This window comes from Mya arenaria, chromosome 6, assembly GCF_026914265.1.
Source record: "Mya arenaria isolate MELC-2E11 chromosome 6, ASM2691426v1".
Classification (NCBI taxonomy): domain Eukaryota; kingdom Metazoa; phylum Mollusca; class Bivalvia; order Myida; family Myidae; genus Mya; species Mya arenaria.
In genome coordinates this window covers 41,557,965-41,584,355 of record NC_069127.1, presented here as the reverse complement: position 1 = coordinate 41,584,355, position 26,391 = coordinate 41,557,965, and the positions used below count along the sequence as shown (strand labels likewise).

The 26,391-nt window shown below is 39.6% G+C and overlaps 3 protein-coding genes across 3 annotated transcripts; 2 read left to right on the top strand and 1 right to left on the bottom strand.

Moving 5' to 3' along the window:
• Nucleotides 1-972: 972 nt before the first annotated feature.
• LOC128237541 (neuroligin-4, X-linked-like) lies at nt 973-8,572 on the top strand. Its single transcript, XM_052953132.1, has 2 exons — nt 973-2,836; nt 7,918-8,572. The coding sequence occupies exons 1-2, from the start codon at nt 1,230-1,232 to the stop codon at nt 8,297-8,299; spliced, it is 1,989 nt and encodes a 662-aa protein (XP_052809092.1). The 5' UTR covers nt 973-1,229; the 3' UTR covers nt 8,300-8,572.
• Nucleotides 8,573-8,724: 152 nt separating this feature from the next.
• LOC128237540 (E3 ubiquitin-protein ligase TRIM71-like) lies at nt 8,725-14,168 on the top strand. Its single transcript, XM_052953131.1, has 3 exons — nt 8,725-9,492; nt 10,877-11,036; nt 12,172-14,168. Exons 1-3 carry the CDS (start codon nt 9,232-9,234, stop codon nt 14,055-14,057), a joined length of 2,307 nt encoding a protein of 768 aa, XP_052809091.1. The 5' UTR covers nt 8,725-9,231; the 3' UTR covers nt 14,058-14,168.
• Nucleotides 14,169-16,961: 2,793 nt separating this feature from the next.
• On the bottom strand, nt 16,962-25,868 carry LOC128237542 (40S ribosomal protein S4-like). Its single transcript, XM_052953133.1, has 7 exons — nt 25,806-25,868; nt 25,533-25,613; nt 22,861-23,041; nt 21,079-21,176; nt 20,499-20,670; nt 19,998-20,127; nt 16,962-17,130 (listed from the first exon to the last, which is right to left on the bottom strand). Exons 1-7 carry the CDS (start codon nt 25,806-25,808, stop codon nt 17,007-17,009), a joined length of 789 nt encoding a protein of 262 aa, XP_052809093.1. The 5' UTR covers nt 25,809-25,868; the 3' UTR covers nt 16,962-17,006.
• Between the last annotated feature and the right edge of the window lie 523 nt (nt 25,869-26,391).

Genomic DNA, 26,391 nt, shown 5'->3' with positions numbered 1-26,391 from the left:
AGGCTTGAGAAGCTTGAAAGCTACTTGGTGAAATTTGATTAAACTTTCTCATTATTAATTTTCTTGTCCGCAGCGTAACTTCTGAATGGATTTTTACTAAACAACAAACTTTGATTAAACATGTTAAGTTGAAATGCAGTGTACAATAACGTCGGAGTAATGGCCTATTTTTTAAAGAAATAGTTTGCTATTCCTGTGTCAAGGCAGCAGTCGGGGGTATTCGTAACTCCTGTGACAGCCCTAATTTTATTAATATAATTATATGTGTATATATCAGTTGTGAATGAAATGCTTGAGCGCTAAGATACTTGGAAAGTTGTAACCAATATGTAGGAAGCAGCAGATTCGGCGACGGGTCGTGTAGTTTGAATATGAATTAAAAATATGTTTAATTTTGCAAATTGTCCAACGAATTTATGGTACATTTGCCCGAGCGTATCGACGCACGAATGTGTATAATGAATGATTCACAGTTGAGAGACACCGCGTTTTGAATGAGCAACAAACAGCTTTAAAGATAATAAAGATGTAATACCCTATAAGGCCAATATAAATTTATAGCTCGATTTTCATTCATTTTTTTAAATAGGGGCGGGGGTGACCTTTTTTCTTTTATAGATGACTGTTTCACCGTTAAATGTTTTCATGCTCTTTTTTTATTGCAAAAGGGACCACATATATGTGTTTCTAGTACATGATCGTAATAATTCTCCTTTTTTACATGTGAATGTTATACATCGACACACCGGCTGGTATGGATAAACGCCATTCTCGGAAAGAATTTGACCGAAACGCAAATACAGACCCTTGTTCAACATATTTATTTGAGTCAATACAATTTAACAGGCGGCGAAAAAAGTGGGGGTGGGCGGGGATGAAAATCTCGCAATTAATTTAGAGTCGCCTAAATACTTGTTTTAAGTGCTCATTCATATCAGCCATTTGAATAATTCGTAGTTTTTAATTTTTAAAACACCCTTACCTGAACGAGTTTACAGCTCGTTTGTTATTAACGTATTAATAGTTGCACTGTTTACACACACACACACACAAGTTAAGCGATACATTATTGATGACTGTTTAGGAATGTTCATGCTTCCATTTAAACGAGCAACCGCCATAGGCCCGTGCAAATAACTTGGATAGGTTTTCATTGATTAACTGTTCTATTCTGATAAACTTAAATGAGAATTGTAAGATAAAATATTGGTACACAGCAGGAATTTAAAATGGATAACCTAAGTGGATTTCGTTACATGTCGACTGGATTTATTGTGAGTGTATATTTATTAGTATTTGGTCCACAGCACGTGCAGTGTCAACAGCGTCAACAACACTTGATTGAGACAAATCTCGGGAATATTTCCGGAACTATACAGGAAGTGACACTCTATAACGAAAATGGGAGTACCTCTGTGGCTGCCTTCGTCGAGTATCTGGGTGTTCCATACGCGGAGCCGCCCATTGGGGAGTTCCGGTTTCGAAAACCTGAACCGAAGAAGCCGTGGTGGGGAGAAACCCACAATGGAGCCTACTTCCGCCCCTCGTGTTACCACAGCGACCAGGGTACCCAAGGCTGGTTCGATGTCATTGACGAAACTATGTCTGAGGACTGTTTAACATTGAACATTTACGCTCCTTACATCTCCGGCGGTAGTCGGCTATCTCCGTTACCCGTTATCGTGTATATCCACACCACGCCTGGCCAATCGAGTGGATTCGTCGGCGATGTCCTCTCAACTGAAGGTGACGTCATAGTTGTTGTCATCAACTTCCGCCAGGGGCTGCTGGGGTTTCTTAGCCTACATGGGGACGCGTCCACCGGAAACTACGGACTCTGGGACCAACACATGGCAATCAACTGGGTGTCCGATTATATCAGTGATTTTGGCGGCGATCCGAGTAAGGTAACCGTCATCGGCCACTCTGTCGGTGCCTCGCATGCCATCCTTCAGGCTATGTACCCCGGAAATAAACAATATTTCCAGAAAGTGGTGGCTCTCAGTGGAACCCCTATTCGAACCGAAGGGGGGACATCGTCTATTCGTCCGTCGTCTGGGAACGAATTTATCGACGCCATCGGATGCATGAAGGACTCCAATACAGAAATTTCCCGCTGCCTTCGAGGAAAGTCTATTATTGAAATAGCAAATACTTTGACCTCAGCCACTTTCACATTTTCCCCTACAATAGATGGGACATTTATCAAGGCTGACCCTGGCGATATTCTTTCAAATATGGAGGATACTTCTCAGTTTGAAAATGAACGTCAAACATTTGCTGGAAAAGATCTCTTACTTGGAATTAACAACATGGAGGGTGGAATCCATATTGCTCTAATGTGGTCGAGGTTACTAAATAAAGATATAAATAGTTTTCAAGTGAACAGAACCGAATTTGATAAAATTGTTGTTCCTACGGCAATGAAGACGATATATGGGGGAAATGTGTCGGAATCCATTCTGAACACCGTGAGTTTTCAATACAGTGACGTCACTCGTCCAGAAAATGTGGATGTTATCAGACATAACATAGTTGATCTATCCACAGATATTGATGTAGCAGCGCCATTGATTAAAACTGCTTCCATCCATTCTGATTTCAGTCAAGGAAGTACGTATCTATTCCAGTTTTCTGAGCCCCTTAATTACAGCAACCCGTTAAAGCCCTCTTGGCTTGAGGGCGCGAACCGGGCAGACGACATCTTCTTCTTGTTCGGATTCAGTGAACGCTCGCTGAGTCGTCTGAAGCACGCGCAGGGATTCGTGCCGACCATAGACCAGAGGACGCTTGTTAAGAAGTTCATTAAAATAATATCCAATTTTGCAAGAACAGGGTAAGTAGAAAATTATCATATTCTTTGATATTTTAATTGTTATAGATTATAATTAATACGGTAGCAGGGGCGGATCCATGAATTGACGTTAGAGGGGGGAATTCGGGGCACAATCTTATGACAAACGCCCCTCCCTCATAACTGAAATATCTGCTTCAAAATGTTTGCGGGGAGGAGGGTAAGGGTACTCCCCCACGAGAAACATTAACAACTTCTAGTCCAAAAAGGAACATTTTTTAAAAGCGTATTTTATTATCCCTTTTTTCTCCGATATTGACATAAAAAGTTACTTCGACCATTTAAGGGGGAGGGTTGGGGGACTCAATCCGCCTAGTGCCGTCGACGATGGCGGCCTCGTGCAAAACCTTAGTCCCGAATAAAAATCATTCAAGATATTCGCATGAAACTTTGGCAGAGCTGGTAAGATTGAGATTACAATAGGGTAGCAAGTCCCATATGTTTTGGAGATTGTAACATTCCTTTGTCAACTTTTTGGGAAGTACGGTTTCTCGAAAACTCCCAAAAAGGTTTTATATAGGGAATAATACATGTAGTTCAATAAAGTCAATGAACAGATTGTATATGTTTATTTGTGAGTAACTCTTTCTCTGAAATAAGATGTTTTGATATAACAGTTTGGACCTTTTATAGTTTTTGTTCCCATGGTTACCATACGTTACAGTAAAATGTGGAGATGCTATACATTTCTATACTGTTTTAAATTGTTTAAGTTGTTTTAAAACATCCGATAGCTTAGCTTTCAACGCTTGTTTTCGATGGAAAATAGCCGAAGTGTTCCGAATGCGGTTCCTGATGTATATTTTTGTCTTCCTTCATTTGAATTATTTCTAATAATGATTTTTCCATGAATTCCCATCGGCAAGTAACAAAACATCGTGTATGACCTGCTGTCGCTAGTAAATGATATGGTGACCAGATGTATTTTCATACTATAATGGCAACTTGGGTTGTTCAAACAATCGGATCACTCGATGTATTAGCTTGGGCTCCGGCGTCCTCGAGCGATCGCAGTTTTTCTGTAGTTTAAGGTGTTTGATTGTTTATAACTGTCTGCTCGTATGGTAATCTACTTCAGCTTATATAACATAAGCTAAGAATTGATATTTGATTCATAGTTATTATTAATTTTGATAATCCAGAATTAAACTTTATGCGAAGAAATTAATCATATTAAAGCATAACTCGTATATCGCCTTTAAATGCTGAATAAAGTCGGTTGATGAATGGCGGCTGATAGTGTGAAATAATTTTAAGTATAAAACATCATTGTGATCAACTTTAATATTTTAATATCATAAGTTGCTCAACCGTTGATGGAAATAAGCAGGCCTAAATCAAAATTAGTGTTGCAAATCCTGCATATTTAACCGGTTTCTCATAATAAGGCGACTAAATCACGTTTTGACAGCTTAATCAAGACTGCTTTGCATTTTTTCTAAATTATTTCGTACTTCTATTCTACATTTAGTATCATATGACTTATGTTATAGTTAGATGACATTATTAAGTAAAATCTTTATGAATAAGAATGGGCGGAGTGAGCTGACTTATTGTGAACGCAAAATCTGAGGCAATTTGATTGGCTGAAAATGTAAGTTGTATTCTAAAACATGTTAGAATACAACCTATATTTTCAGCCAATCAAATTATAGATATGCATTCTTGAAGTACTAGGCTTAATCATTAAGAACTTTCTCCGGAGTTTTAAGCGTCAGACAATGAGGTTGTATTCTAAGTCAGGTTTCATGAAGTAATATCTTTATGACTATGTAGGGCTCGTCCGCTACATGTCATCTTACTATTACGTAGCATCAATGATCATAATTTTTCCGTCCATGAGTTTTCTCTTTAGTATTCGTCCACCTGTCCTGTCACCCGTAAAATGTCCGTGTCCGCGGCATGGAGATATTCCATTCGGATCTCGGTCATTTTAATCGAAAACATTCTGGGATGTATGCCGGTACATCAGTTGAAGTAGTTCGTAATTTTTGAATTATATCATTAACTAAATGTAGTGTTTTAGAGTTGTTTTTATTGATCTAAGCTTAAATTGATTGCCAATGAAGTGTATTATTGCAAACATAATTAAGAATCCCAAGAGTATAATCATGAAGTTAAACTGCTAAACTTGCAGCGGACTTAAACGTACCGCCTTTTGAGTATGTAAACCGTCCAAATACATCCGAGGTTGTTTTCAATAAAAATGGCCGAGGAGTTCCGAATGGGACATATTCCTTGATCACACGTGTGACATGCAGTTTCCACCTGGAATAACCCCGACACAAGGTCGAGGACAAATAAATAGATTCAGAATTTGAGCGCGCGGTGAATAATTATTTAATATAAAATGGACCACCCTCCCATTGTCTCACTAAGAAGACGTTCAAACCCCATGTTGGACAATGGTGATGTGTAAGCTTATTTATACTCGCACTCGGGCCTTGCCCTTTCGGCGAGTGCTCCGATATGATCGCTAGCCATTTAATAAGGTTTTTGGAGCAAAGCGCATGAGTGACAACAGAAAGTAACCCTAAAAAGAGCTACGGTGGTTCTTTTACGTGCACCAGTAAAACGGGACCCCCATTTTAAGTCTCTCCCAGAAGACGATTAGTATTTAATGGTGCGGCGGGGAATCGAACTTGCGACCACTGCATTGACAATCAAGTGTGTTACCACTAGACCACGGATCCGCCACTGTGTTGGAAATCTAAAGTTTGGTCTATTTCTGTATCTTCTACACCCACTAAAAGACATCCGTTGGTGAATTAGGTGAAATTTAAAACTTAAAACTACGTAAGGGTCATGGACATGGTCATTCTATTTGGTTAAGAATTTAAGCCTGGTATGTCGTCTCCTACATCCATAGAATGCTACTTATTAAACGTGGGCAGTGTGTTTAGCCCATTGGCGCGAGGTTCAAAACACATGTTTGAATCAAACGATATCAAGGTCGAGATCAAGATATTAGGTCAAGGTCAAGAAAGCGTTATTTGATCCAGGGTTTTGAACAGCTTGCGCCATGTCTATGACGCTTTAAATAATATCGATGAAACATTGTTTAACCTAACAAGGGTATAAACCTAATCCCATGAAGTTAAACTACAAGGACAAGTTTCATTATAGGATCTTGGTCGGAAATTCAATCATCTTGAATCTGTATAAATGTCACAAGATGTAACACGGTGATATTTTTATGCCCCCGAAGGTGGGCATATTAAAATCGCATCGTCCGTCCGTCCGGCTCTGTAACTTTCCCTTGTATGGACAGATTTTAAAATAAATTGCCACATGTGTTCCACATACCAAGACGACATGTGGCATGCAAGGGTCGTGTCCCTATCTCAAAGGTCAAGTTCACACTTAGTGTTTATTCACAATGGAGTGCTGCATATAAGGACATAGAGTATAGGTTGTCGTGTCCGGGCTGTAACTTTCTCTTGTATGGACAGATTTTAAAATAACTTGCCACATGTGTACCACATACCAAGACGACGTGTCGCGTGCAAGACCCGTGTCCCTACCTCAAAGGTCAAGGTCACACTTAGTGTTTATTCACCATAGAGTGCTGCACATAAGCATAGAGTATAGGTTGTCGTGTCCGGGCTGTAACTTTCCCTTGTATGGACAGATTTTAAAATAACTTGCCAAATGTGTTCCACATAACAAGACCACGTGTTGCGTGCAAGACTCGTGTCCCTACCTCAAAGGTCAAGGTCACACATAGTGTTTACTCACAATGGAGTGCTGCACATAAGCATAGAGTATAGGTTGTCGTGTCCGGGCTGTAACTTTCCCTTGTATGGACAGATATTAAAATAACTTGCCACATGTGTTCCACATACCAAGACGACGTGTCGCGTGCAAGAACCGTGTCCCTACCTCAAAGGTCAAGGTCACACTTAGTGTTTATTCACAATGGAGTGCTGCATATAAGGGCATAGAGTATAGGTTGTCGTGTCCGGGCTGTAACTTTCTCTTGAATGGTCAGATTTTAAAATAACTTGCCACATGTGTTCCACATACCAAGACAACGTGTCGCCTGCAAGACCCGTGTCCCTACGTCAAAGGTCAAGGTACACTTAGTGTTTATTCACAATAGAGTGCTGCATATAAGGACATAGAGTATAGGTTGTCGTGTCCGGCCTGTAACTTTCCCTTGTATGGACAGATTTTAAAATAACTTGCCAAATGTGTTCCACATACCAAGGCGACGTGTCGCGTGCAAGACCCGTGTCCCTACCTTAAAGATCAAGGTCACACATAGTGTTTATTCACAATGGAGTGCTGCATATAAGGACATAGAGTATAGGTTGTCGTGTCCGGGCTGTAACTTTCCCTTGTATGGACAGATTTTAAAATAACTTGTCACAAGTGTTTCACATACCAAGACGACGTGTCGCGTGCAAGACCCGTGTCCCTACCTCAAAGGTCAAGGTCACACTTAGTGTTTATTCACCATAGAGTGCTGCACATAAGCATAGAGTATAGGTTGTCGTGTCCGGGCTGTAACTTTCCCTTGTAAGGACAGATTTTAAAATAACTTGCTACATGTGTTCCACATACGAAGACGACGTGTCGTGTGCAAGACCCATGTCCCTACCTCTAAGGTGAAAGATACACTAAGTGTTTATTCACAAGGGAATTCTGAATATAAGGACATAACAGTGTAGGTTGTCAAGTATGGGTGGTATTTTTTTATGTTCAGAGGAAATTTAAAATAACTTGCCATATGTATTTGACACATAAAGGCAAGATCAACTTTTCATGTACTGACCTTGTTCGTAGGTCAATGTCACATTCGGGGGCATTCGTCACATACTGTGACAGCTCTTGTTGTTTCCTGTGTTCATTTCTCTACTAGCTACATGTTCAATGCACACAAAATTGTTGCAAAATAACGAAACGATGATACTTAAATTATTTCAGTTTACGACTATATAAGTACGTTACTGAGTCGAGCCACTGCATGGGAAGTCATTATTGCTGTTGAATGCCTTAATTGTCAAAAACAATAAATGTAAAATATATCAATCTGAATTTAAAACTTATTTTATTTCCAGAAATCCCTCCGAGGCACCCTACGCAGTATGGCCAAAGTTTGACGCAAGCACGTTACCTTATATGGACATCTCCCAAAAACAGATAGTACCACGTGACCATTTTCGAGAACCTTACATGACGTTCTGGGCGAAAATAGTCCCCGGACTACTTTCTTCCACTTCTCGTAATTCGGAGGCAGACGACATTTCTGAGACTCAGATTTGTCCGCGGGAAATAGGACAGTGGTTTCAAGTGGACATTCATACCGCGGAAAATATTATTTTAAGCTTATCTATTGGGGCGGCGTGTTTATTAGTCGCGTTTCTATGTGTATGTTCATTTTCGGTGGCCAGAGAAGGGAAACCTAATAGTTATAGTTTGAAAGGCAACGGGAGAGCATGACATTAATTCCCATATTTATAAAATTCCATTTTTTTCCTTTGTAAATAAACAAACATGGTAACCTTCTGTTTTACACACAGTATATATCGCTGCTTTGTCTGTCATGTAAATACCGAAATAATTCCATTTTTTTCATTTGTTAATAAACATACTTGTAGACCTACTCTATTTATACATAGTATATATCTTATATAATTAGTACTCTTTCTAAGTCATGTTAAACCCGAAATACATAAGAAATGGTTGACATTATTACAATAAAGTTAAATTATTTTTCTTGACTGGCTTTTGACTTTTTATGACCATTCTCGCCAGATTTTTTTAAGTTTTATTTAAATTTAAAACGGCACGTCGAACAATTTAGAAAGTAATAGTTAAAAGGCATTTAGATATAAAGAAAGTAATCGATGTCAGGTATATAGTTAGACAAGTGTTCAAAAGAAGTCAATCGACCTTCAGTTAAAGAACAATACCATTGTGGAGTTTAAAATGATCATAGCGTTAGAACAAAGGAACGCTTTTGATTTTTATATGAAATCATAATTCGTTTACTGTGAACATTGCAAAAACGTTTTTTTTGTTTGTTTAATTTTCATATAAATGACTTAAGGAATGTGCGTAATTAAGTTAGCTCACAGTTTGACTGCGATTTATGTTGCGAAAATAAACCATTTGCAACAAGCTATGCGGCCTTTATGCTTGTCTAAGGATGTTTGTCTAAGGATGTTCGTCTAAGGCTTAAAAGTGAATTTATTTATTTATTTAACCTCCTGGTATAGACAATTTACGAGTAAAAGTCAATCTATTGTCTGAGTGAGCAATTGACATCCGTTGTTTCGACCCCGACGAGATTTATAAATTCATTAGACGAAATCGGACGAATACGGAAACAGCCGAGAGGTTCCGATTGCAGATTTAGCACCAGTGTCTTCATGGATAGGTGCCCTTTGTGTTTCGGGTCGTTCCAGAAGGCGAAACTACTTCCGTGTCTGGATACCGTCTGCTTCACGTGTCTTGACGAGTATGTGGTGAAGAATGCGCGCGCATCCGGGACATTTCCTTGTCCGGTGTGTCACCTCGAGGTGCCCGTGCCGGAAGGGGGCATCTCAAAATTTGACGATAACCAATACATCAAACTGGAACAGACGCTTGAAAAAACGCCCGCAGACCCAGATTTGCCTTGTCTATGTGAGGTAGGTCAAATAAAGTAGCATTCAACATGTTCCGTTTTACGTAACGTTTTATTTTAATTTCAATATATTAAGCAATTTTATTTAAAGTAATTCAAATTTAAAAAAAAAGACTTTAGTGCGCACCGAATACACTTAAAACTATAACTGACAAATATTTGCCATACACACTACGCATTATAGTTAACTCGTTAGTTTGACACGGCCAGACTTATACCCATGACAAACCATGGAAACGTATTTCATTGTTTTCTTTTTTAGCTCGACTATTCGAAGAATAAGGAGGGCTATACTACTCGCCCCAGCGTCGGCGTCGGCGTCCGGTTAAAGCCGTTTTAGGGCAAGTTGGGATTTTCACTTCTAAGTCCAATAGCCTCCATTCCATTCAATTGACTTAATACTTCACACAGTTGTTCAGGGCCATCACATTATGAGGTTAGATAACTCCATATTATCCTTTATACAAATTATGGTCCCTGATTGACTATGGAACTTAGGTTAAAGTTTTAGGGCAAGTTGGGATATTTATTAATAGCTTCTATACCCTTCATTCAATTGACTTGATACTTCACACAGTTGTTCAGGACCATAACACAATGAGGTTACATAACTCCATACTGCATTCAATTGACCATATACTTTTCACACTTAATGACGACCATCTTACAATAAGGTTACATAACTCCATTTAAACCCTAAATACCAATTATGGCCCTTGATTTTTATTATTTTTTTTATATATTTTCTTTTTATTTCTTTTGACAAGCACATTTTTATATTCATAATCAGATTTTCACAAACAAAACTATAAAATTATAAGAATAATTACTTGTGTCATTGTTTGGGGGGGGGGCTGATGTGAGGGAAGCGTTAAAGTCACCATACGTATCGAATAATTTTAGCTAGGTTTGACATCAAGTGACCAAACTTGGTATATAGGAAGAGTTTATGGAGACCTTTCATGGGATTGCGTTTGAGGCCCATAGGATCAAGGTCAAGGTCAAAGCTACCATTAATAGAAAAATGGTTGGTATTGAATAACTTAAGTAAGGGCGAAATATTGCGAGCAAACTTAGTATATATAAAGATTTTATAGGGACCTTTCATGAGATTGTGTTTTGGGCCCCCGAGAGTTACGGTCACTGTTTATATTTTTTGGCTTTTGTCAGGCACATACATCAATATCGAATTCACTTCTAAGTCAAAGCGGCGTAGTCGAGCGCGCTGTCTTACGACACCTCTTGTTAAACTATAAAGTTTCAGTTAACCCAAATGTCATGTACAATAACACTTTTTACAAAGAAACTAGATGTGCAATTTAAAGTCATAAGCCTAAAGCTGTGGGTCTAGCAGTGTGGTGAGTACATGATTTTTTTTTCTCCGGTAGGTGTGCGAGGAGAAGCAGGATGCCGTACAGCGATGTCTGGACTGTGAGCAGAACTTCTGTAAACCGTGCAGCAGGGCCCACCTCCGCCTCAACATCGCCAAGTCCCACACCCTCGCCAACATAGCTGGGCCCGAAGGCAGGAAATATCTCACAGCCACTGGTATGCTAGTTTAATTCAGCATACTAACATACTTCAGCTCATCGTCTGATAACCCCGATACACACTACGCTATGCTTCGTTGTGTATGGAGTGTAACGGAAGAAAGTACCGTGGTTGCCGACGATGACTTCAGCTTGACTGCGGAAACAGCTTTTATGAATCATGATATTTGTCTGATTCTTTAAGTTTATGATCGTCTTTCCGCGTCCACTGGCTGCATTATAGCTTGAGCCCGCCATGACGGCGCGACACGACTTATTATTTTTAAATTCAATAAGATACATGAGTTAGAAGTGACCGCAATACCCAGTTGCATCAAGATATTGTCAGTGTTGACATACAAGGAGACACGGATGCTATTCTGTATTTTTTCGAAGAGAACGTTGGTTCTTTAACGTGCCCGTTATACAGCAGCGATACAAGGGAGACAACTTTCCTGGGTTTTTACCAATACAGAGTACACCGAATTTCCTAGTACCACACTTTCATACCCAATCGTTACATCTCGGCCATCTCCGGCAAGCTTTGAGATAGACTAATTCCTGTTGGATACTGGCCGAGGTGTTCCGATTGTTTAATTCCGAGCGCCTCACAGTGCAGGTATTGACACCAATACACCTGTATTCAACAATTGCAATCGGGAATCGAACCCGGGTCCTTTCGCACCCGGAGCGGACGTTAGTCTAAGACGTGGGCTTCTGATTTTACCACTTTCTATAACTCGTTTAGGGATTTCGTTATGATTGTTTTCATACAAATGGTAGTTTGTGTTCATAAAAAGCTTCAAAAAAACAAACTGATATTTTTGTCTCTTAAATAGGATATTTATCATCAACATTTAAATACGACAGGTTGCGCCATATTTCTTCCAGCGGGGGATTTCGATTTTTTACCTCTCGACAAAATTGAAATATTTTCGCCCAAAAATACTCAGGAGAGAACCTTTTTTATAATTTCAACTGTCTAAAGATAGCGAAATATTTGCACAGAACACTGCATTTCGGTGGCGTATGAGCATATGTATTTCTCGAGTTATCCAAGACAACCATCCATTTCTGCACTTAAAAGGGTTCCTAACCTTTAGTGTTATTTTAACAATGAGTGAACGTGCTAGTTTCTAACAAACTCATTTCAGGTTACTGCGACAAACACAAGAACGAGGAGCTGACCTTTTATTGTCGCACGTGCCAATTCCCCGTCTGCATGCGATGTCGTCTGACGGTGCACGAGGACCATACAACAGAAGATCTCGTTGACTTCGCGGTACGCGCGAGACGAGAACTCAAAATTGCGCTCGATGAAAACAATGGATTCCGATTCCAAATGTTAAATGAAATTGAGGAATTACGGGTGTATGCAGATAAAATGGACAAAGCCAAAACAGAGATTAAGAAAATAATAGGGAATCGCAGAGAGCAATTTCATAAATCGATCGACACATTGTGTGACAACATGATAAACAAACTGGAAACGGAAGTTGTTAGCGAGGAGGTGAGGATTTTAGAAGACAAGGACTATGCAGAAACCGATATGTTGACACTTTCACAAAAAATAGCTACCGCAAATCAAATGGTTGATTTTGGTTCCGATATAGAGGTTGTTCGAAACAGGCAGGATATAATTGGCAGTTTGGCCCTTGCGAAGAAAGAAATCCCCCTCAGTATGACTGGTATTAAACTAAACATCGAGTTTAATTACCAGAAGCAAGCGGAACAGAGCCTCCGCTACTTGTTTGGCCGGCTTTCCATTGATATTACTCCGCCAAACTACATCTCTGTTAGCGAGGTAGCAACATTCCGCGTTGAAAATACGTCTGACGTCATCAACGCAATATGCCCATCAATGGACGATAAATGTTGGGTGGCCTGCGGTTGGAAGTCGGAAGTTTTTCTGTTTGACAGGTTTGGGCAGCAAATACGCTCTAAACATCTGGGGCGTGACGTCGATTGTTTGGCTATAGATTCAGACGGCAACGCATACGTCTCGTGCCGGGAGGAACACTCGGTAAAGAGGTTTGATAGGAACTTCCGGCGGCGCATGGCGACGTTAAACATTGAGTATCCTCGCGGGATCGCTACGACAAATGATAACAAGTTGGTAATTTGCGTGAACAAAACCACAACGTATTTTGATTATGACCCGAGCCATCAAAACCGAGTATTGAAGCTTGGGCCCGACGGAGATGAATCGAAGGAGTTGAAGAACCCGTCACTTTGTTTCATGTACCCAATAAGGGTCGCTGTCAACATTACTGACGAGCTGTGTGTATCTGATAACATCAAACACGCAGTTCTGTTTCTGAAACCGAACGGAGAAATTAAGTACGTCTATAGTGGGGAGCGGAAAACAGACGACATATCCCTCGTTAAAGCGCCAACGCGAACAAACCTTATGACGGCGAAATCGTCCACCACACGAGCTGGTACCGTCAGTCTGAAGCCTCCTGAGAGCCGGAAAGAACAAGACGGCCCACTGGAGTCGACGCCGAAATCCATTTTAGACAAAACACGTCCCCCGCTGAACAACAGTCCAAAAACCGTACAAACGCCCGAGCAAGCTTTAGCACCAATTAACTACAGCTACGAAAGCACGTTTGAGACAAGTGTGTCACTTGAGAGCACCGGAACACTGAAAGAGATCACCAACGCGCAGGGCGGCGAGGAAAATATACTTGTTCCGGCGCACATCAAGGCGCTCAGCGGCATGACCGGCGCCCTAGAGACGGCGAGCGTCACTGACGTGGAATCGGAGATGGATTACGAGCCCTATGTCCCACCTTTCGACCCGCGGGGTATCACGTGCGATAAGTACGGTCACGTGATTGTGTGCGACTACAGCAGCAACAGGGTCCATCTGCTGGACAAACATGGTCGCTTCCTTATGTATCTTCTCACAGAGGCGGATGGGATTTTCGGACCCACCTCTGTGGCCGTGGACAAGGCTGGCTTCCTCTGGGTCGGCGGCGGCGACGCCACGGTCAAGATTTATAAATACATTGATTTGGAAAGCAGCACGTACTGAAGGATCGTTTATCATAGCTTTTATTTTTTGTCAGGCATATTATTTCCCTATCATTTTCATGTCTGTTCCCTTTGTCGTATCTCTTTATTATTCTATTAAAATTGTTACTTCCGTTGTTTTTAACAGAGAAATTCATTCGAACAATTTTGTTAAAATGTTAGATATCAAGAGCGCCGTGCACCAAACGCTCGTCTGTTTTTAAGCCGTCTAATAATGGGCCTAACTTAATTATCAAGGAAGAGTTTGGCCTAGCTACACATGAGCAAATTATTTCTGGCGACATGTTTACCAAGTTTCATTTGAATATCTTAAAGTTCGCACATATACCGTTTTTTTGTTGTTTTTTTTTTTGTCTTGGCAAGAGCAAATTTTTGCATTAATATCCGCAAACCAATGATAAAAGATTGCTGACAAAAAATCAGATCGCAAATTTCATATTTCCGTTCGAAAATTAATGTTTTATAGCTTAAACCGTTACTTGCAGTTTGCATAAAACATCAATTTTTGAACTTAAATATAAAAATCTGCGATCTAATTTTTGTCAGCAGTCTTATAAAACTGGTTTCCATGCATTTTCGCAAAAATTTGCTCTTTCCAAGACAAAAAATAAAACAAGTTGTCAAAACGTTCAATCGGTGAGAATGCAGCTTTTAACGTTTTTTTGAGTTGTAGCAAAGGTTTAAGAGCTTTCACAATACCTTGATATTTTTCTTCAAATCATTCAGAGCATGTTTACAGCTTACGTTATCGCTCACTTTAACCTACATTTTAAAGACACAATTAAATCTGACTGCGTTTTACCAAGATCGGGTAAAAGATGCGGGCCCTAGAGTGATGACTTTTTTATTTATTTATTTGACTAATATTGGCACCAAATGTTGTGCCCTATTGAAACTTGACCTCGATATTACACTGCAACATATTGACCAAGTTTTATGAAGATTGTAGAAATATGGCACAAATGTTTTCTCGGAGACCTTCTTTTTCATATGATCAGATATATTCAAACTTGACCTTCATGCCACGTACACATTTAAAGTTTCTGTCCATTTTAAAGAAAAAAAATGGTATAAAATATGTCCGGTAAGAGTTAACTACATTTTTCGGATATGTATCACGAATTACGCCAGAACTTGGCCCGTATTTGAATTTGACCTAGATAAACCAAAACACACATTCTGCCCAATACTAGAAACGAGTCATACGCTGGGCAGTTCTTAGTGCCATAGTTTCGTTATTGTGCAACAAATCGAGTGTAGGCCTGAATTTCATTTGGAAACAAAATTATGGAAATCTGTGATGTTCCTGCATACGAGGTTACAGCTTCGATTGGATTGGGTAGAAATTGACGTTGTTTATAAGTCAACGACGACAAATCAATCATTATAGCTTCTAACGAGAACCGGTGCTCGTTTCAGGCTAAAATTAAACCTCATGCATCAAGACTAAACGCCGGGTATGCAGTGAACTTTTCAAAATATCTTAATTTTTGTACGAATACTTATATTTACATGTGATTCCTCCAAGTTTGTGCTCAATTTTAAGGTACCGACAAGTTCTTTCACAAAATTATACATTTTAGCAAATGATTGTAATTATGACACTATGTTTCAATTTACAACATAAATCTACTTTTTATTGCCACAGAGATTAATTAGTACTCAGTATACACTACAATTACCATGTTTTTAAAGGGTTAGTAATGCACCAGTCAATTTTAACCACGGCCCCAACGTCCGGGCAATAGCGGGGCCTTTGACTTTTGGTCAAGCCAACCCCAGGTAAAATACCCGACCTGCGGGAACAAACAGCTGGTAAAATCCCCGCCACATGACCCCCACCCCGAGGACATTCTAAGTAAGGCCGATCCCCCGCTATTTTAGGCGCGAAAACAAAACTACCACATTCCTTCAGCACTTCGGGGCCACTTGGAAGATAAAAACATGGCCCATTTCCCCCGGACCTCTGGGGGGGGGGGGGCGTGTTTGCCTGGTGCATAGTAATAGGAAAATTGCTGCCACTTTTTTATTCTAACCAATGCTTGATGGTAACGTAGGTCATAAAAACACCACCACAAGCAGAAGTTAACTATCATCCGTTTCTTTTGGTTTAGTCAATTATTTGCCGATTAATAAGCGCTTAATGCAATTGATCTGGTCATCGATGACGCGTACAAAGTTCCTAAGAAATGTCTTCATTTTGCACACCGACAATAAGGACACCATGACGATGACAACTCGTTATTGTACTCATAGCGGTGATGTCAAGCTTCATTGCATTACAAGATAGGCATTCCTATATATACAGTCCCTGCATTTAAAGATAGTTGTTACCATGTAGTAAGAATGAAAACCTGAAAGCACACTTATTGCACCATGATCTAACTATATATGTGGCTATAAAATACAGGGTAACTTCGGATGTCAATTGAGGATCACCCGTCCTTTACCTGATCCGACTTATCAAACACATATCCAAACTTGTGTATTCCAGGTAATAAATTACGTTTTAAATGCAATGTCGGAAGGCAATATTTTGCTTGATTGGTGACTTGAAACAAAAATAACATTTCTTTTCCTCACCATTTTAAATGAAGCAATTGGCAGTCAATGCAGCTCAAAGAGCCCCGCTTTCGTTTGAAAAGATTTAGGTTTCTCTAAACCCTTAGACAGATCGGTTTCCTAAATAATGTTTTTGACATTGGTCCATCAAGCAGCAGTTTTGTGAGAATGTTTGTCTAAGTGTTAATATAAACTTAACTCTCAAACTCGAGTAAAAGACCGAAGGCAGGGCTCTTAAGCGGCGTAGCCTGCACTAGGTTTCATTTAAAATGGTGAATGAAGTAATTTATCACGTGGTAAACACACACTGATATCTGCAGTACAACAAAAAGACCATAAGATATCTCTCTTCCAGGGGTTTATTTATAGTTTATTTGTACAGTACACATCACTGAGACTTGATGGCCATTCTGCGGTCACGCTCCTCTGCGATGGTCAGCTTAACTCCCTTGCCTCGTGGCAGCGACACCCATGGCTTGCTTCCCTTGCCAATCACAAAAACGTAGCCAATTCTGAAAAAGCGTTATGTATGCATTATAGTGATCTTCACCTTTCTTGCCTATTGTTATAAGCTGATTAATTCAAATTATTCACTAAATTATATCAACAGCATCCCAAATGTTTTTCTCTCCGTAGAACTGTGAAAAACCAAAAGCTTGTATGCTACTAACAGAATGCATCAACGTTACAATGTTTCTGAGTAACGACAGGTTTAACTCTCCTCGATAGAACCGAAACCATAATAACAAGAGATTTTTGTCAAACATTATGCCCCCCCTGAGCGCCATGTTGTCAGGATTATATGGACAATTGAATGAAATATGCATGGACCGAAATGACAGCTGATTTGTTGCCGTTAATGCAGTTTTAAGATTATGACCATTAAAGTGTGAGGATAGAGTGTGTTATGACAATGACTCTATGAACTCAAAATCCAGAGTCATCAGCAGGTCACCAAAAACCTAAATGTCAAGTTCGAGGGTCATGGGTGCAGGCATTGTCAAGTTATCACACAGACAAGTTTTTTTCGTTCAAGGTCACTGTGACCTTGACCTTTGACCCCTTAAATCATAAGGGGTCATCTACAAGTCAGATGCAACTCCAAGTCAAGTTTGAAGGCCATGGGTTCAGGCATTGTTGAGTTATCACTCAGGCAACCTTTTACCAGTCAAGATCACTGTGACCTTGACCTTTGGCTCTATGAATCCTAAAATCAATAAGGGTGATCTACTGATCAGGCTTAACATCCATGTAAAGTTTAATGATCATAGGTTCAGGCATTGTTGAGATATCAGTGGGGGAAGATTTGTTTACTTTTTTAGCGTTAAAGGTTACTGTGACATTGACCTTGGCCTGATGACCCCCAGAGACAATAGGGGTCATCTACTGGGCAGGCCCAACCTTCATGTCAAGTTTGATGACCATAGGTCCAGGAATTGTCGAGGTTGCTTTCAAGGTCACTGTGACCTTGACCTTTGACCCCTAAAATCAATAGGGGTCATCTACTGGTCAGGCCCAACCTCCATGTCAAGTTTGAGGGCCATGAGTGCAGGCATTGTTGAGTTATCACTCGGACAACCTTTTATCATTCAACATCACTGTGACCTTGACTTTTGGCCCAATGACCCCTAAAATCAATAGGGACCATCTTCTGGCCAGGCCCAACCTCCAAGTCAAGTTTGAGGGCCATGGGTGCAGGCATTGTCGAGTTATCACTCAGACAACCTTTTACCATTCCAGGTCACTGTGACCTTGACCTTTGGCCAGATGACCCCCCAAAACCATAGGGGTCATCTCCTGGTCAGGCCAATTCTCCAAGTCCAGATGATCCCCCAAAACAAAAGGGGTCATGTACTGGTCAGGCCCAATTCCAAGTCAAGTTTGAGGGCCATGGGTGCAGGCATTGTCGAGTTATCACTCAGACAACCTTTTACCATTCCAGGTCACTGTGACCTTGACCTTTGGCCAGATGACACCCCAAAACCATAGGGGTCATCTCCTGGTCAGGCCAATTCTCCAAGTCCAGATGATCCCCCAAAACAAAAGGGGTCATGTACTGGTCAGGCCCAATTCCAAGTCAAGTTTGAGGGCCATGGGTGCAGGCATTGTCAAGTTATCACTCGGACGACCTTTTACCATTCAAGGTGACTGTGAACTTGACCTTTGGCCCGATGACCCCCAAAAACAATAGGGGTCTTCTACTGGTCTGGCACAACCTCCAATTCAATTATGAGGGCCATGGGTGCAGGCATTGTCGAATTATCACTCGGACAACCTTTTACCATTCAAGGTGACTGTGACCTTGACCCGATGACCCCCAAAAACAATAGGGGTCATCTACTGGTCAGGCCCAACCTCCAATTCAATTATGAGGGCCATGGGTGCCGGCATTGTCGAGTTATCACTCGGACAACCTTTTACCATTCAAGGTCACTGTGAACTTGACTTTTGACCCGATGAGCCCCAAAAACAATAGGGGTCAGCTACTGGTCAGGCCCAACCTCCAAGTCAAGTTTGAGGGCCATGGGTGCAGGCATTGTCAAGTTATCACTCGGACGACCTTTTACCATTCAAGGTCACTGTGACCTTGACCTTTGGCCTGATGACCCCCAAAACAATAGGGGTCATCTACTGGTCAGGCCCAACCTCCATGTCAAGTTTGAGGGCCATGGGTGCAGGCATTGTTGAGTAATCACTCGGACAACCTTTTACCATTCAAGGTCACTGTGAACTTGACTTTTGACCCGATGAGCCCCAAAAACAATAGAGGTCAGCTACTGGTCAGGCCCAACCTCCAAGTCAAGTTTGAGGGCCATGGGTGCAGGCATTGTCAAGTTATCACTCGGACGACCTTTTACCATTCAAGGTCACTGTGACCTTGACCTGATGACCCCCAAAACATTAGGGGTCATCTACTGGTCAGGCCCAACCTCCATGTCAAGTTTGAGGGCCATGGGTGCAGGCATTGTTGAGTAATCACTCGGACAAGCTTTAAAATTATTTTACCATTAAAGGTCACTGTGACCTTGACCCCCAAAATCAATAGGGGTCATCTACTGATCAGGCCCAACCTTCATGTGAAGTTTGATGACCATACGTCCAGGAATTGTTGAGTTATCACTCGGACAAGCCTTGGGTCTACCGACGGACCGACCGACCTGCCTGTGCAAGCAATATACCCTCTTCTTAGAAGGGGGGCATAATAATGGTACCATAATTATCATGAATGTGGGGTAGAGTATGGAGTTGCTGAGGACAACAATACGGACGAGGCTTGAAGCTTAACATGCTATTCTTGTATACATCAACTCATCCACTATCTTACTAGATCCCACGCAAGTTTTAAATGCAAGGGCAAGGCATAGTCCATTGTACACACCTGGTGGCGAATGTGTGTCCGACAGCGTCCTTAACAGTAACTATGTCGAACGATCCTGGATGTCTGTCTCTGTGCTGGATCACGCCAACACGCCCCAAGTTGTGGCCGCCAGTGATCATGCAAAGGTTACCTTCACAAAAATATGCAGTGATTAATTAACTGATCTCAATTACTGTTTCAGTCGACATAATAATGGCCACAAAATCAAAACCAGACTTGCCTAAATTTCTATTTTATATCTCCATTAAATGTTTATTCACAGTTATGAGCCTAAATCGTATAAGGTAAGCATTAACAAGCAGGTTGACACCAAAAATCAAAACTGCGACATTCATATGGAGAAAGGGAATCGAGTTGGTGCTCTTTTACTGCTACCTACTTCATTTTTATATTGCACCGCTGCAAGAATCACAGACATACCAGCCACTTATCTGTACTTATTTTGAGATTAAGATTACATAGACAAGCATTTTCAGAATATTTGGAGATAAGATTACCCACCACTGTCAAATTTAATGAAGTCCTTGATTTTGCCGGAGGCAATGTCTACCATTGCGGTATCATTGACCTTGATGAGGGGGTCAGGGTAGCGGATGGTGCGTCCATCAGTGGTTGTCACGTACGGGACACCCTTGGGTCCGTTCTCCTGTTTCCTGATACGGCACAGCTTGTACTAGAAATAAAGAATCCAGAAATTATGATGAGACTATTGTTCAAAAATACTACTTCACCAATCCTTGCAAGTTTCTGTACAAATACATTTACTATACAATTCCATTTACTATAAACATTATGCTTGAATAATAGTAATTATCCTCATTTATCTTACCTTTTTACAATATATATACACAATTATATTTATAATGCAAAACATTAAGTTTTCACACAGACTTTTTAAGGGAACAATGTTAACAGTTTATCCACAAATTCTATCACCACAGAAGACACAAATTTCAAAATGAAAGAATGTGTACATTACCTTCCAACTGCTTTAACTTTAAAGCAATAGTATGGGGGTGTTTGTAGCTTTTTGTCAACACTTTAAAAGCCATAGCTAATTGCCCTAGCATGTTTGGCCTACCTTAGCTTCCTCTGGCTTGATTCTGTGAACTGTGAATCGTCCCTTGACGTCGTAGAGCAGACGGAAGTGCTCGTTTGTCTTCTCAATGGTGATAACATCTATAAATAAAAGTTATATATATACACAGGCCTTCCAGCAGCCACTAACAAAAAAGTAGGAAAAAAGTAGGTTTTCTGACAGAAAAGAAGGAACTAGTATGAATATTTTTTACAAAAGTGTAGGAAAAGTAGGAATATTTTTGGTTAGATATGTAATTATTAATAGCTATTAACTTTACTACGAGATGTTTTTAATGCAAAATCATACCTTTCTATATGCCACATTGAATATTTTATTGAATGATGCTTGGTCAGTTTCTGTTGCTGAACTGTGTGGGTGAAAAGATGATGCCACACCTTTCAACAACAGAAACCAGCCAGTTTGACATATTTTGTTCATTTTCTGCAAATAAAACTAGCACAAAGATCAAACTTAAATATTTTTGCGGACTTCATTTTCAAAAAAGTAGGGAGTTTTTTTTAGAAAAAAGTAGGAAGCTGTTAAAAAAGTAGGAAACAGTAGGAAAAAGTAAGAACGCTGGAAGGCCTGTATATAAGAACCAGCTGAAAGCATTTTATTTTAGAATCATACAATAACTTTGTACGAATTGTGTTAATATATCTATAAGAACCCACTTTCAAAATGTCTCAACTGTTGGTAATGCAAGAAGGTTATGAAAACCAGTTGCGACCGTCAGCAGATTTGATTTTGGCAATAATTTGACCAGGTCAGACATCATGTCCAATTTGGCTTCGATATTAAATGCCTAAAAAGCCAAGTCAAGGCTGTCTTTCCAATAATTTTGTGTTAAAATAACTTCCTATCGTCCCACCTTAAAGTGTATATTTCCATACAATTTTGTGTTAAAATTAAACTTTTGAGTCATAAAAAAAAGGAATCAATATCTGACAGAAAACTGCAATATTTTCATTTCTTTTGCCTGCATTATTCCAGCACTCAGGTCATGTTATTATTAATGTTAATGTGATTGCCTAACGCAACTATTTGCATAAAGCTATGTAGCCAATTTAAAATGTCTCAACTGTTGGTAATGCAACAAAGTTATGGAAACCAGCTGCGACCGTCAGCAGATTTTGATTTGGGCATTAATTTGACCAGGTTAGGCATTCTGCTCAATCTGGCTTCGATAAATGCCTTTGTAGCCAGTATATATTGATAATATTAAGCCCGATTCATGCCTTTTTTGAAATTTTAAAATTAGAAAAAAATTGGAAGTATTTTGTCTCATCAAACACACAAAAATTTCTTTAACCAAAATTGACCATTTCCTCCTTATTGAAGTTTCACTTGCAATTTTTACAAATGAAAATGTATACTATTTGAAATACAAGACAAAACAAAAAACAACCAACAAAACCCACCTGAATATACCACAACAATAAACACTTGTTACAAAGAATATCATGCAAAATGTCTCAACTGTTGGTAGTGCAACAAGTCCATGGAAACAAGTTGCGACCGTCAGCAGATTTGATTTGGGCACTAATTTGACCAGTTAAGACATCTTATCCAATCTGGCTTCGATAAATGCCATTAACAAGCAGCCAGTCATAGCTGGGACTTGGCCTCAGTTTGTATCTATAGAATAGAATAGAATCTATAGATAACTTAACCATCAACTAGCTTCAATCCAAACCAAACAATTGCTCATCTATCATTTTGCTCTCATCTATCATTTTACTACTAGACTTAAAACCAGAAGAATTGTCTCTATATTCTTACCCATGAAGCCAGCTGGGTATCTTGTTTCTGTCCTGACTTTGCCATCAATCTTGATGAGCCTCTGTTTCACGATCTTCTTCACCTCATCAGCAGTGAGAGCATACTTTAGGCGGTTTCTCAAGAAAACAACCAGAGGCAGACATTCCCTGGACCTGTGTGGGCCAGTGCCGGGCTTGGGGGCCTGTGAATTAAATAATTTTGAGACAATGTCCCGAGTTTTGCTGCAAAGAGATTTTGCACATTTATTTCATTGGAAATATAACAGGGTAGGGATTTATTTTCGAGAGAATGGAGAGTCCTATCCTGTTTTTTTTCTGAACACCCATTTTTGAACTGTCGTCAGCAGGATTTAATTTCAAATATTCTTTAATGTTTTGGATGCTTAGATTTTTGCTCAGGACCTAGTTAAGAAATATACCAGTCAAAGGATTGCGTAAGACATCGCGAAAGTTCAGAAGGTCTCGGTTATTCGGACCGACAGCCTGCCCTCTGATATTTTGTCTGTCCGAAAAATCAACAGTCACTACATCGCTTTTTTTGCTCTTGTCATCATAGACCAGCCATACTACGTAGTCATAGACCAGCCATTTGTTTTATTTTCCATATGTCATTAAAACAACGCTCAGGGGGACTCTTTAGTAATATTGTTTTTTTCTTTCTGCTTTTATCTGCTTCTTTCTTTTTTGCCAGGTTTTGCCTCGGAATAAAATAAGTAAAAAGTAAGCCATTTTTGGGCACTCACTTAATATTGTAATGAAAATTCTGATTGGTTGATTTGCTGGCTATTTTCGGACCATACCGGTTTCATAATCGAATAACATGTTCCAAAGGATAAGATTATTGGTTGGAACATTTGGAACTATAATTTAAAACAATCCAATGTTCAAAGATTTATCATTTTAGCGTTCCAAAACATCTTGCAATATATACACAGCAGGGTTCCCCCTGGGTTCTAAAAAGTTGTCGCCACTTTTTCGCGGGGGGTTAAGGGGGCCGCGATAGGCCCCCTTACGGGTCCAGGGCAGCGCCCTTGTGGGGGCCAAGGGGGCGAAGCCCCCTGAAACTCATAGGGTTTAAGCATTTTAAGAGCCTTAAATTGCATTTAATTAGCACATTGTCGTGCAAAAACATAACATTTTGTTGTACATTAAGCACAAGATATTAATAGCAAATTCTTATTCTGTTGACAAAATTCATTGTATATGGACTAGTATATAAATAAAAAAATATTGCAAAAAATGTGACATAAACATCACTATGTTGATTTCAGTCTAATGCCTGCATACAATAAAAGAATACATTTGTGAAATTATGAGATAAATTTAAAATAAATGGAAACTCAAAGAAATATACATTGTCAAACTAGGGCCATAACTTTCCTAATAGAAATTTGTCTACCTACTCTTTACTCCAGCCAACATATTAGAAGCCTTATCAAATGGGGTTTAATCCTATTTATTTGATTTCTGTTAATCTTTTTGACACTTTTTGAACTCTTAGAATGCTGCATTTATAGCAATTACAAATTGCGACAAAACCGAAAGCAAGTCTATTTTTAGCGCGTAAACGTCATTACGAAATTTGCATATCACGTGACTTTCCGACAACATAAAATTCTATGATTTGCATGTTTAAAACTAACAGGATAATTACGCAACAACAAGGCTGTTGAGCTAAATATTAAAATTGTTTGCTAATAAGAGACATAACAGTTAAAGGATGTCATTGTTTATCCGTGAAAATTAGCGAGGTGTTGACTGGGCCGTGACTGCTTGCCCTAATTATCGGATTAATTTTTGTTGTCGCACCAGCAGATGCGCTTGATTTATGACAGTGACAGAATCGATTATCATGCAGGCCGCATGGTCACCACTTACGTCATTTTAAGAAAATATTTTAGAAAAAAATCGTTGTCGCCATAAATTCGCCAAATTTGAAAAGTTGTCGCCAGTTTTGCGATTTTGTCGCAAATGGCGACAATGGCGATCGCCAGCGGGAACCCTGCACAGTAGTTAACATTATTTGGTAATGTACTGCAAAGAGAGGCAAATGATGCATGGTGTTGACTTGGTGTGGTATGCATTCCGACATCTACACTACCGAAAAACAACATCGGATTCATAAACAAATGGTTATTTGACGATATAATTGATAAAAACTTGATTTTCTGTTAAACAAAAAAAATTATTCTTACTTTTAAGCGGTGTTTGATAATGATAAAGAATAAATCTTCCATTATTTTTTAAATCTGGCTGTGAAAACTGTCGGTCAGAGGACCGACCCCATCACAAATTTAATCGGACCGAGTCAAAATTTACCAGTCAGGACTGTCAGTTTCGTGATGTCTGTAGCATTGAAGCAGATTTTAAGATTAATCACTTCTCGCAACGAAAGCAAATGATGATCAATGATTGAAAAGGTTGGTCTTCCTGAAGTGGACATGGATTGGATGAATTTCATACTTCTTAGTCCCTACAGGCTACAGTTGATATATGATTGATTAAAGTATAAATCTTTGTAGGCAAGGAGTTTTGTTCGAAAAAAACATACCGCACGAGATGCAATTCTTAAAGCAACCGTCCTGCTTTCACTTCAGACTGCCTAAAAAAAGGTTTTCATCATTCTTATTAAAATGTTTCGCATGTCAACCAGTTATGTGAAGTTGTACTTACAAAGACACCCCCAAGTTTGTCCAGCATCCATGCCTTAGGCGCGGTCAACCGCTTTAAATGTTTCCTTCGGCCTCTGTAACCCTAGAAAAGAAATGTGAATATAAGCATTTTAATGACGGTTAATTCGCCTTAATGTCCGTGACAATTACATTAAGCACCTTGAAAAGGTAACAAAGAATATACACAGTTTCTTTAAATGTAAAAATCAAAATTCAACTCGACTTGATTATTTGTGATTAACTCGGATTTTCAGAAGCTGTCTAAAATATCTACCATGTTGGTAAAACCAAACGGAAAAAGGAAGTTATCGAGTAAAGTCTACTGGTTCCTTAATCTAAACGTAATTCAGCCGTGAGAAGAGATAGGGCCAGGAACCAAAATTTTGAGTCGCTTGCATCGCAACAAAATTAATATTTTTATCTTATGTCTTATCCCATTGGTGAAGACTATTAGCCTTAAACAAATGAGAAGTTAGATATTAAAACGTAGTTTGTCTTTTATATCGTCAAAACGCACTTAGCCAAAACGTTTTTAGTAGACTTAAATTCAGACAGGTATATCTGTAAAATATGTAACTATATAACTGTGTAGGTACATGAAACCAAGATCGCTTGCCGTCAAGAAAAATACAAAAATTGAAATGAGTCCTTAAGGCAGAGCATACAGTATAATTCAAGCACTTTACAAAGCTTTAAAGAAGGTATTGACATACAGGGTATGACTATTCGTGTGCCTTTCATCGCGAAAGTCCGTACGTATAATACTCATTTCCAAACTGCTTTAATGTAAACAATAAGTAACCATTAAATCACGTAACGGACTTGTAAAAACAATCTTGTGACGTTTACGCTGTGTTCGT